This window comes from Onychomys torridus, chromosome 9, assembly GCF_903995425.1.
Source record: "Onychomys torridus chromosome 9, mOncTor1.1, whole genome shotgun sequence".
Classification (NCBI taxonomy): domain Eukaryota; kingdom Metazoa; phylum Chordata; class Mammalia; order Rodentia; family Cricetidae; genus Onychomys; species Onychomys torridus.
The window spans coordinates 84,128,298-84,141,822 of record NC_050451.1 but is presented as its reverse complement, the minus strand read 5'-3'; the positions used below and the strand labels follow the sequence as shown (position 1 = coordinate 84,141,822).

Here is a 13,525-nt window from a genome sequence, read left to right as displayed (position 1 = left end):
TCTTTACCTTACAGAAGCTTCTCAGTTTCAGCAGGTCCCATTTATTAATTGTTGCTCTCAGTGTCTGTGCTATTGGTTTTATATTTAATAAGAAGTGGTCTCCTGTGCCAATCCTTTCAAGGATACTTTCCACTCTCTTCTATCAGGTTCAGTATAACTGGATTTATGTTGATGTCTTTGATCCATTTGGACTGTCAGGGTCTTCAATTTGATTCCATTAATCCACATGTCTGTTTTTATGCCAATACCAAGTCCTTTTCATGACTCTCTAAAGTAGAGCTTGAAGTCAGGGATGGTGATGCCTCCAGAAGTTCCTCTATTTTATAGGAAGGATTGTTTTTGATACCCTGGGATTTTAGTTTTTCTATATGAAGTTGAGTATTGTACTTTCAAGGTCTATAAACAATGTCTTGGAATTTTGATGGGGATAGCATTGCATCTATGGATTGCTTTTGGTAAGATCACCATTTTTACTATGTTGACTGTATCTATCCAAGAGCATGGGAGGTCCTCACATTTTCTGATATCTTCTTCAATTGCTTCCTTCAAAGATTAAAAGTTCTTGTTCACCAGGTTTTTCACTTGTTTGAATATTTTGTTATTTGTAGCTATTGTAAAGAGTGATATGTTCTCTAATTTTTTTCTCAGCCTGTTTATCATTTGTATATAGGATGGCTACTGATTTTTTAGTTATCTTTGTATTCTGCCATATTACTGAAGATATTTATCAACTGTAAGAATTCCTTGGCAGAATTTTTGGGGTTATTTATTTATACTATCATATCATCTTCAAATATTTAAAGTTGGACTTTCCAATTTGTGTTCCCTTGATCTCCTTTTGTTGTCTTATTGCTCTAGTTACAACTTTGAGTACTATATTGAGTAGATATGGAGAGAGTAGACATCCTTGCATTTTTCCTGTTTTTTAGTGGAATTGCTTTGAGTTTCTCTCCATTTAATTTGATGTTGGCTGCTGGCTTGCTGTAAATTGCCTTTATTATGTTTACGTATGTTCCCTGTATTCCTGATCTCTCCAAGAACTTTTATCACAAAGGGGTGTTGGATTTTGTCAAAGGCCTTTTCAGCATCTAGTGAAATGATTGTGTGTTTTTTGGTTTTCATTCAGTTTGTTTATATGGTGTATTACATTGACAGACTTTCATATGTTGTGTGTTGAAACAACCTTGCATTTCTGGGATGAAGCCTACTTGATCATGGTGGATAATTTTTTGATGTGTTCTTGGAGTCTGTTTGTCAATATTTTATTGAGTATTTTTGCATCAATGTTCAAAAGGGAGATTGGTCTGTAATTCTCTTTCCTGCTTGTATCTTTATGTGGTTTGGGTATTAGGTAATTTTAGCCTCATAAAAAGAGGTTGACAGTGTTCCTTCTGTTTCTATTGTTTGGATCAATTTCAGGAGTATTGGTATTAGTTCTTCTTTGAAATTCTCTAGAATTCTGCACTGAAATCATCTTGTCCTGGGCTTTTTTTTTTTTTTTTTTGAGTATAATGATTGCTTCAATTTCATTAATGGTTATTGGTCTATTTAAATTGTTTATCTGACCTTGAGTTATTTTGGTATATGGTATTTACCCAGAAAATTGTCATTTCTTTTACATTTTTGAATTTTGTGGAGTACAGGTTTTTGAAGTATGACCTAATGACTCTCTGAATTTCCTCCATGTCTGTTATTATATCCTCCTTTTCATTTTTGATGTTGATAATTTGGATATTCTCTCTCTTCTTTTCGGTTTATTTTGAATAAAAGTGTGTCTATCTTGTTTATTTCTCAAAAATCCAACTCTGTTTTATTGATTCTTGTATTGTTCTCTTTGTTTCTATTTTATTGATTTCAGTCCTCAATTTTATTATTGCCATCATCTAAACCTCTTGGGTGAGTTTGCTTCATTTTGTTCTACAGATTTCAGGTGTACTGTTAAGTCACCATTGTGAGGTTTTTCCATTTTCTTTATGTGGGCATTTAGTGCTATGAAGCTTCCTTCCTCTTAGCACTGCTTTTGTGATGTCCCATAAGTTTGTAGATGTTGTGCATTTATTTTCAGTGAATTCTAGGAAGTCTTTAATTTCTTTATTTTTTCCTTGAGCCAGTGATGGTTCAGTTATCATTTCTCAGGTTCCATGAGTTTGTAGGCTTTCTGTAATTTGTGTTATTGAATTCTAACATTAAGCTATGGTGATCTGATAAGATACAGGGGATTATTCCATTTTTTTAATCTGATGATATTTGCTTCATTACCAAACATGTGGTCAATTTTAGAGAAGGTTGCATGAGTTTCTGAGAAGAAGGTTTATTTTTTTGTGTGTTTGGGTGAAATGTTCTATAGGTGTCTGTTGGGTCCATTTGAGTCATAACATCTGTTAGTTCCCTTATTTCTCTGTTAAGATTCTGTCTGGCAGACCAGTCTAGTTGTGAGAATAGGGTGTTCACATCTACTACTCTTAGTTTATGGAGTTGGATGTGTGATTTAATCTTCAGTAATGTTTCTTTTACAAATATAGACACCCTTGTATTTTGGGCATAAATGTTCGGAATTGAGACTTTATTTTGATTGATTTTCCTTTTGATGAATATAAAATGTCCTTCCTCATCTTTTTTTGATTAATTTTACTTTGAAGTCTATTTTGTTAGCTATTAGGATAGCTACACCAGCTTGCTTCTTAAGTCTCATTGATTGGAGAATCTTTTGCCAACACTTTACTCTGAGGTAATGTCTGTCTTTGAGGTTGAGGTGTGTTTCTTGTGTGCAGCAGAAGGATATGTCCAGTTTTCATGTCCATTCTGTTAGCCTGTGTCTTTTTATAGGCAAATTGAGTCAATTGATATTAAGAGATACTAATGACCAGTGAAGGTTAATTCTTATTTTGGTTTTATTGGTGGTGGTGGTGGTAGTGTGTATATATGTTTCTCTTCTTTGTGATTTGCTGATGTGAGTTTATCTATTGTCTATGTTTTGGAGATTGCAGCTAACTTCCTTCAGTTGCAGTTTTCCTTCTAGTACCTTCTGTAGGGCTGGATTTGTGGATATGTAATATTTAAATCTGGTTTTGCCATGGAGTATCTTGTTTTTTCCATCGATGGTAATTGAATGTTGGGTATAGTAGTCTGGGATGATATCTGTGGTTTCTTAGTGTCTGTAGAATGTCTGTCCAGGATCTGGCTTTAATAGTTTCCAGTGAGAAGTCAGGTATAATTCTGATAGGTCTGCCTTTATATGTTACTTGATCTCCTCCCCTCCCCCCCATTGCTCTTAGTATTCTTCTCAGGTGGTTGCTGGTGCCGGGGTGGGGGTGGAGGTGGTGGTGGTTGGTGATGGGGAGGAGGAGCAATTTATGATATTTTAAGAAAATTCTGTGGGCTGGAGAGATGGCTCAGAGCTTAAGAGCACTGACTGCTCTTCCAGAGGTCCTGAGTTCAATTCCCATCAACCACATGGTGGCTCACAGCCATCTGTAATGAGATCTGGCACCCTCTTCTGTGTACATAATAAATAAATAAATCTTTTAAAAAAAAAAAAAAACTCTGTGTAATTCTGTGTAATGCAAATAATTGTATTATAAATACTTTCTTACTTTTAATATTAACTAGACTACATATACTTTAATAAGACTGTTATAAGAAACATAAATCTGAGTGTTTCTCTTGTTCAATTATTATAATATATAAGATGATTTAATAGTCTAAAGAAGTATCTGCATATGTGAAGTGGTGAAAATGATCATTATTAGTGTTGTCAACAATGCTGAAACCAATAATCAAGCAAATATGTGATCAAAAATTTTGTCCATTCATGTATGAATCCATATTTACTTTTTAAACAAGCTGTAATAATTAGTTAACAATTAAATTATGTCATATACACTATTTATTTTAATATATTTTATTAACTAAAGAAATTAAAAGCACATTAATATATATATATATATATAATATTTTTCTAATTAAAAATAAAGTTACTAATGAATTGTGACTAACCAGTCTCTTATTTTCATCTAGACTTGGAAATTATATTCCTGCAAACAGAAGTCCTTTTTACATATGCTACACTAAAAAAAAACTGCAAGAAACTGGCAGTAGAACTTATCATTTATTGAAAGTAGTTTAAGCCATATTGTGATTATCATAAGCTATTACGTTAATTTTACCCATTAAAGTAGCAGTGCCACTAATATACATTTTTTTTACTTTTCTTTCTTTCTTTCTTTCTTCCTTTCTTCCTTCCTTTATTTATTTATTTATTTATTTATTTATTATTTATTTATTTATTTATTTATTTTTGTGGAGTTGAGGATCAAACACAGAGCCTTGTGCTTGCTAGGCAAGCACTCTATCACTGAGCTAAATCCCCAACCCTGAAAGTTTTTTTTTAATTTTATTTTTACATACCAACCACAGTTTCCCCTTGTTCCCTTCCTCCAATTCACTTCCCACCTTCCCCAGACAAGCTAGGCTCATACCAAAAATATAATATACAGTTTTTAAAGCGTAAATCTTAACAAATTAACCTGACCTTTTAAAAATACTCTTATGATTATCTTCATATTTAATAAAAATGTGAACACAGAATTATTTTAAACTGAAATTAATACATCTTAATTAGTTAAAAGCCACTTTAAGTCAATAGTATTAGATTCAATCATTTTAGAATAAATGACCTTTTACAAATATATCAAATTTGGAAGACTGTTAAACTTATACAGTGAGCCAACTTATTGACCTAAGCCAAATTCACATTTAAATATTTTGGTTACAGTGTCTAGATTTCTTAGGAAAAGTAGGAAAGTTAGCAAATACATTTGATTATTTTATTTATAATTTTTATTATCTAGTAAGACATTGCTATCCTGTTTTCCAAAGTTAAGAGTGATGCATAGGAACTAAGCTTTTATCATCAACACACATACTCACTAATTTAGAAAATAGCATTAACAGTAACTGTGTATTATTCCCAGATACTTGCTGACCTTGAAAACCATGCACTGTTTAAGAATGATTTGGAGTGTCAAAAACTGATTCTGGAAGCAATGAAATACCATCTATTGCCAGAAAGAAGAACTTTAATGCAAAGCCCAAGAACTAAGCCCAGAAAATCTACAGTTGGAACTCTCTATGCTGTGGGGGGAATGGACAATAACAAAGGTATGTGATTCTAGATCTACATTAAACCACACCCTTTGTTGTTCCATGAATCCATTTGAATAATGCAATTGATATAACCTAACAATATGTACACACAGTTTTGTTAAAAATAACATATTTAAAAATTAAGGGAAACATTAAAACTGTTATTTGTAGTTGTTTCTTATATGTCTTTACATGTTATATTAATTTCGGTTAATTATTTATGAAATAAAAACAGGATTTAAAACATCTGCTTGGAAAACAAGAATTATGTGTTGAATATATTGCAGTGATACTTCAGTTTTATGACAGAGAAACACAGTACAATAGGATAGGTCCTCTGGGAGTGCAACAACAAAGTAGCTCTGTCTTTGTGGAGCTGAGAGTCTCACACTGACAACAGAAAAATGGATATAGAAGAACAAATTAGTATATTGAATGTCATAAATTTGGAATTTAATTATGTGTCTCAATAGTTCTTTTTTTAAAATAGGTGCATGTAAAGAATTTGGTTTGTAGTTTTTTGTAAAATTGTGATGAATATGAATATCTGTTCTCTTTCGTGCTTTAGCTTACACACAAAACATGCACACACACACACACACACACACACACACACACACACACACAGTGCTAAAGCCAGATCCTTGGCATCACATATACTCTGCTAAATTATTCTCATTTGCTCTTTAAAAATGCTATATTCCACATGAAAAAATGTATGTTCAATTATAGTTGCAAATCTTCGAAGGGTAATATTTATCAGAAAACAAATGTTGTGAACATTAAATAATAAATCAATGTTACTAAAATATCATGATATTAAAAAAAGAAGTAGGTACTAACCTGAATTTTTAGCTGCTTAATATATGATACTATATGACTGATTACTGCAGAATAGTTAATGGCATTGCAATGATCTCTATGTAATTTTTGTTTTCCAGTTCAGAACAAAAATTTAAGTAAAACTTTACTGTTTTATATATACATATATATCTATATCTATATCTATATCTATATCTATCTATCTATCTATCTATCTATATATATATATATATATATATATATACATTTCCTGATTTCTTTAAAGCCAATGGCATTGTAATTGGTGGATACTGTCACTTAATACAGTTTCTAAAACATAAAATATATGATAATACGGAGTCTGTTGAGTTAAATTGTTTGTATGATTATAAACTTTTCTATACAGAAAGTAGTCATTCTAAACTGAAGAAATCCTTTAGGTAATAAACTTTCCCAGGCATCTTAATTTTCTTTTTCTTCTTTTTTTTAGAATTAGTAACAACCATTCAGATATTATTATACTTATCTGGCCATGGTAACAACTTTGGCACAGGTACTCTGCATGCTCCCAAACGAGAAACTTAAACAATATGCCAGCCAAACCCTCTGTTCGACAATGTTGTCTTCCCTGTGTGACGTGCTAGAGCAATGATAACACAAAGCTGTGGGAGTAACTGAGCAACAACTGGTTTGACTTAAGGCTCATCCCAAGAGGTGTAACCTATACTACCTGATAGTGCTTGGAGATCAAGAACCTGATTCCAGATTATCCAGAGACCTGGAGTAATACTTATATCTACAGTTCTAAAAAAATATAAAATAAAATCAAACTGTAGCAAAAGAAGTGACTCAACAAAATATCATTACATGCTGCTATTCTCATCTATCATTGCCATCATCAGAGGAGACAGAAAGTATGTGAAAGACAGAGAGTGGGGATACCATGAAAACAAAGCTTTCTTAAAAAATGGGATTAAAACTACTATGAACTAGGCATGGAACAATGGATCTGGATGTGAAAGAATGTGGGGAAGAATTAGGAGGAGCAGAGTATGGAAAATATATAATTAGGTTATATTATGGGAAAAAATCTATTTCAGTAAAAGGAGTGTGTGTGTGTGGTGTGTGTGTGTGTGTGTGTGTATGTGTGTGTGTATCTATGAAAATATGTAATGCCACAGAATATTCCTGATTAAATCAGCAATACATTGAACGGGAAGTTATTTCATAAAATAAAGTTTAAGGATTCATATTATACCTTAGTCATAGAGGATTTACAGTGTACAGATACAGGTAGCAGATACAGAAAAAAAAAATCAAAGAATATTTGTTTTGTATAATAGAAACTTCTGGAAACCCTACTTCAATGGATTTGAAGGTCAAATAGGACACCTCTAGAGAAATTCCTAGGATTTAAAGTATGCTTCTGCTGCATAACATGCTCTCTATACCTTATTAGCTTGTGCAATATGTAAATAGTTACTAAGATTTTTGTTTTGGGCACCAATCTCTGAGTATAGGAGAATATCATTAGAAGACATTTCATTGACTTTTTTTTGTGTGCCAGTCATGTTTGGTTTAATCCTGGACCTCTGGGCTATCATGCCTCTGGTTCCTGGACATCCAGGCAGCATTAGTCATGGGTACCCTTTCCTTGGATCAGTCATTGGTTGGCCACTCCCACAAGTTCTGTGCCACCATTATCACATCACATCTTGCAGGCAGATGGTATTGTATGTTAAATGTTTTGTGGTTGGGTTGATGTCTCAGTCCACTGCTGGAAGCCTTGTCTGGTTATAAAAGACGGGCAGTTCAGGCAAATGCCATTCCCCAAACTCCCGTCATCTCTCCCTCTACCCATCCCCTTGCCTTAGCTCTCCTGTTCCCATCTCCACCTGCCCCCAGTTAACCTGCAAAATCTATTCTGTTTCCCCAAAGACATCAATGCATACTCACCTTGAGCTCTCCTTCTTGCTTAGTTCTCTGGGTGGATTATTCTTTACTTAACAACCAATATCCACTTATAAGTGAGTACATATCATATTTGTCTTTCTGGGTTACCTGAGTCAGAATGATTTTTCTAGTTCCATCCATTTGCTTGCAAATTTCATGATGTCATTATTTTTAACAGCTGAGCAGTACTCCACTATATAAATATACCACATTTTTAAAATCCATTCTTCAGTTGAGGGACAGCTAGGTTGTTTCCAGTTTCTGGATATTGTAAATAAAGCTGCTATGAACTCAAATGAGCAAGTATCCTTGTGGTAGGATGGAAAGTTCTTTGGGTATAGGACTTAGAGTGGTATAGCTGGGACTTAAGGCAGATCAGTTCTCAATTTTCTGAGGAACTGCTATATTGAATTACATAGTGGCTGTATGAGTTTACACCCCCACAAGCAATGGAAGAGTGTTCCTTTTGCTCCACATCCTCTCCAGCATGAACTGTCACTTGTGTTTTTGATTTTAGCCTTTTTGACCCAGGTAAGGTGAAATCACAAAATACTCTTGATTTGCATCTTCCTGGTGGCTAAGGATGTTGAACATTTCTTTAAGCTTTTCTGAGCCATTTGAGATTCCTCTGTTGGGAATTCTCTGTTTTGATTGTCACCCCTTTTTTTAAATTGGATTATTTGGTTTGTTGATATATAGTTTCTTGAGTTCTTTATATATCTTGGATATGAGCCCTCTTTCTTGTGTTAAGTTAGCAAAAATTTTTTCCCATTCCTAGCATGCTCTTTTGTTCTCCTGATAGTGTCTTTTGCCTCACAGAAGCCATTCAGTTTCATGAGGTCCCATTTATTGATTATGGCTCTTGATGTTGCACTATCTGTGTTCTGTTTAAGAAGTAGTCTCCTATGCCAGTGCATTCCAGGCTATTCACCAATTACTCTTCTATTAGAAGAGAACCAGTGATTTTTTTTTAGGAGAACAAACAAACAAACAAAAAAACAGTATCTGGTTTTATGCTGAGGTCTTTGATCCACTTGGACTTGAATTTTGTGCAGGTGTAGCATGAATTCTAATTGGTTTTAATAATGAAAAACTAGAGTTAGATATTGGCGTGAATGCTGAAAGATCGAGAGAAGTAAAGGAGTCAGATAATACAGAGACTTCTTACCTATACCAAATGCTCAGACTGAAGAGGATCCTGTCTCCACCTCCCTAATTCTGGGATTAAAGATGTGTGCCTCCCAAATACTAGGAACAAAGGTGTGAGACACCACTGCCTAGCTCTGTTTCTCTTTTAGACTGGTTCAATCTTGTATAGCCCACAGTGGCCTTGAACTCCTGATCTTTCTGCTTCCTCATTCCAAGTGCTCAGGATAAAGGTGTGTGCCACCACCGTTTGGCCTCTATGGTTACTAGTGGCTAACTCCACCCTGTGATTTTGTTAGAGCACTGTAGGTGGAAGTTTTTCTCCTGCCTCCCTGTTCCCAAATACCCAGCAGCTTCTTCCCAAATAATTGACATGGAGGCATACTATTATTTATGAATGCTCAGCCGGTAACTCAAGCTTATCACTAACTAGCTCTTACACTTAAATTAACCTGTAATCCTTATCTATGTGTAGCCACATGGCTTGGTATCTTTTCTCAGTGTGACATTCTCATCTTGCTTACTCCGTTTCTGGCTCATGACTCCTAACTCGACCTTTCCTCTTCCCAGCATTTTTAGTTTGGTAGCCTCACCTACACTTCCTCCTAGCCAAATATCATTTTATTGGACCAATTTTGAGTGAAAAATCTTTATTATTATTGTTATTATTATTATTATATTATTATTATTATTATATTTGTGTTTTAATTTTACACATCAGCCATGGGTTCCCCTGTCCTCCTGCCCCCGCCCCCACCTTCCCCCCTCCCCTCCATTCCCATGTCCTGCAGGGCCAAGACTCCCCTGGGGATTCATTTAAACCTGGTGGATTCAGTACAGGCAGGTCCAGTCCCCTCCTTCCAGGCTGAGCAAAGTGTCCCTATTAAGGCCAAGGTTCCAAACAGCCAGCTCATGCACTAAGGACAGGTCCCAGTCCCACTGCCTGGGTGCCTCCCAAACAGTTCAAGCTATTGAATTGTCTCACTTATCCAGAGGGCCCGAACCAGCTGGGGGTTTCACAGCCTTTGGTTCATAATTCATGTGCTTCCATTCATTTGGCTTAGCACTGGCATAAAAACTGACATGTGGACCAATGGAATCGAATTGAAGATCCTGACATTAACCCGCACACCTATGAACATATAATTTTTGACAAAGAAGCCAAAAATTTACAATGGAAAAAACAAAGTATCTTCAACAAATGGTGCTGGCATAACTGGATGTCAATGTGTAGAAGGCTGTAAATAGATCCATGTCTGTCACCGTGCACAAAACTTAAGTCCAAGTGGATCAAAGACCTCAACATAAATCCAGTTACTCTGAACCTGATAGAAGAGAAATTAGGAAGTACTCTTGAACTCATTGGCCCTGGAGATCACTTTCTAAATATAACACCATTAGCACAGACACTGAGAGAAATAATCAATCAATGGGACCTGTTGAAACTGAGAAGCTTTTGTAGAGCAAAGGACAGGGTCAACAAGACAAAAAGATAGTCTATAGAATGGGAAAAGGTCTTCACCAACCCCACATCTGACAGAGGGCTGATATCCAGAATATATAATGAAATCAAGAAACTAGACATCAGAATGCCCAACAGTCCAATTAAGAAATGGGCTATAGAGCTAAACAGAGAATTCTCAACAGAGGAAGTTCAAATGGCTGAAAGACATTTAAGGAATTGCTCAACATCCCTAATTATCTGGGAAATGCAAATCAAAATGAATGTGAGATACCACCTTACACCTGTCAGAATGGCTAAGATTGAGTGACAAATCTTTACAGTGAGCAAGAGAATTATTCCACAGTAGAGCACAAACAAAGTATCACCACATTGCAGGGTGATAGATATGGATCTATTTGCTTTTTTCTACATGCTGATATCTAGTTAGACCATCATTATTTGTTGAGAATGCCTTTCCCCCCATTGTGTATTTCTGGCTTCTTTATAAAAAAAAAAATCAGTGTACACAGAAGTGTGGATTTACTTCTGCATCTTCAGTTGGATTCCATTGATCAACCTGTACAATTTTCATCAGAGGGGCTTCATCCAGCAACTGATGTGAGCTGATGCAGAGACCCAGCACTAAACACAAGGCAGAGCCCGTGGAACCCTTCAGAACAGGGTGAAGAAGGATTGTAAGAACCAGAGGACCACGTCAAGGACACTACAAGAACAGAACCCACAAAATCAACTAAGTAGGGCTCATTGTGGGCCATAGGGACTGAAGTGACAATCACAGACCCTGTTTGTATCTGAACTAGGTCTTCTGCATATCTGTTATGGTTTGTGTAGTTTGGTGTTCTTGTTTGGGGGGGCTTCTCTTATTCTTTTGCCTCTTATTGGGACCCTTTTCCTCCTACTGCATTACCTAGTCCAGCTTTGATATGAGGGGGTGTGCCTTATCTTATTGCAGCTTTTAGTTCAATGTGTGGTTGATATTCCTGTGAGGACTCCTATTTCCTTTTGTAAGGGAAAAAGAGAAGTGGATCTGGGGGAGAGGGGTGATTGTGGGGGCAGTGGCTGGGTGAAGTGGAGGGAGGGGCAACTGCTGTTGGGATGTAAGGTATGAGAGAATAATAGAAGAAAAAATTTTGTTTTAATTTGTGTCCACTTTTCTTGAAATTTCACTTGGCAAAAGTAATAAATAGAAGAAAAACAAAAGTAATAGAGTGAGAGATCATTTTTTTTTAATATAGCAAAAATTAGAATTTATTTTTTGTGGCTCACTTAAAGATCCATACACCATTTATCATGGTTGTTTGGTATTCCACATTAAATCAATAACTTTTAAACAAGACTGTTTGACTAGGTTTTTTCTCACCTTCTTAACTGACAGGATTCATATCATAGATAATGGGGTTGATCAATCATCTGTTACAACCCTGATAGGAGTTACATAGATATTGTAAAAAGTCAAACATTATACTTACCTATTTTCTTGTTTAATAATTAAATCTGGTTGTGGTGGTGCCCACTGGTAGGATTTGGTGAAGGAGGTGGTGGCAGGAGGATCACGAGTTTGAGGCCAGCCTGGGCTAAATGTTTAGCCAGGCAGAGGTGGTGCACGCCTTTAATCCCAGCTCTCAGGAGACAGAGGCAGGTGGATCTCTGTCAGTTTGAGGCCAGCCTGGGCTACCAAGTGAGTTCTAGGAAAGGCACAAAACTAAACAGAGAAACCCTGTCTCATAAAACCAAATAAATAAATAAAGAAAGAAAGAAAGAAAGAAAGAAAGAAAGAAAGAAAGAAAGAAAGAAAGAAAAACAACAACAACAAAATTATGTACAACTCCATTAAAAATGATATACATATTGTACACATTTTTTGTGTATGCCAGGCTATGAAATAGGAACTTGTTTCATCTTGTGTATATAGTGACTATAATTACTTTCTCAAAGAGCTACCAACTTTATTTAGGATAAAATATTTAAAGAAAGTGTTTAAATTAGTGTTACAAGATGTGAAATGTACATATAGTGAATATTACCTGATTACCAAGCCTAGTCGAGTATAAACAATTTAAACTGCAAAAATATAGAGTCTAAGTTCTTTTGTTAGGATAGAAAGATGATGTTGATGATAAAAATATTCATATATACATATATGTGTGTGTGTGTATATATATATATATATATACACATATATATAAAACCATTGGAAGACTATGACCTTTTCAAAAAATGGGAGGTATTGGAATGAATTTTGACAAAGTGCTAATAGTAACTCATTGTGAAAACCATAAACTAGCTAGGACATAACAGTGCCTCTTCTTTTGAATTCAGATTTATTTGTAGGGAGGTGATATTCTTCTAGAGAAACCATCATTAAAATCAGGGAGAAATGCCTGTTCAAATCATTGATGTCACTAAAAATACCAAAGCCCTGATATTTCAGGAGGCTATACTAATTCTGCAAAAGTAGAATGGTCAAATGGAGTACATAAAAGCAATAAACTAAAATATTGCAAGCAGCCCAGTGTGTGTGTATGTGTGTTTACTAGTACTGAGGATAAGGATACCTCAACAATAACCATGATGACCTTTAATATTTTATTATGTAATTTGTGAGTTAACATTCCACATTCTCAGTAAGACATCAATTACAAATCATATAGCAATTGTCAAAAATATTTCAAAAGTCGGACTTCAAGGTGAAATAATAATTACTGATATGTTTTAAAGTTGTATTTGTTTTTGGTTGATGATATTATTTAAATCTTTCTGTATTTGGTACCTTTTAAAAACAGTGTTTAGTGTTATAGTCATCTTGCACTTTTCATAATTGAGGTATATGAATAAATAACATTATATTTAAGTCATTTAAAATATGATTAAAGTATTTCATTCTTACACATATATTTTTCAAGATTTTCAGTGACAACAATAATATTATACATGCTTTCTCTTTGGCATCTTTTCAGTACAAAATGTGTTGGTTAACCAACTCAAAAATCAGATTTTTTTATTTCAGCATTTTAG

At 34.8% G+C, this 13,525-nt stretch overlaps 1 protein-coding gene across 1 annotated transcript in view; it reads left to right on the top strand.

Annotated features, from left to right (window-relative positions):
- Positions 1 to 13,525, top strand: part of Klhl1 (kelch like family member 1) — a 351,846-nt gene that overhangs the window by 231,276 nt on the left and 107,045 nt on the right. The window contains exon 6 of the mRNA XM_036199577.1: positions 4,974 to 5,160. Within this exon, the coding sequence (XP_036055470.1) occupies positions 4,974 to 5,160 (187 nt within the window). The remainder of the gene's footprint in view (positions 1 to 4,973; positions 5,161 to 13,525) is intronic.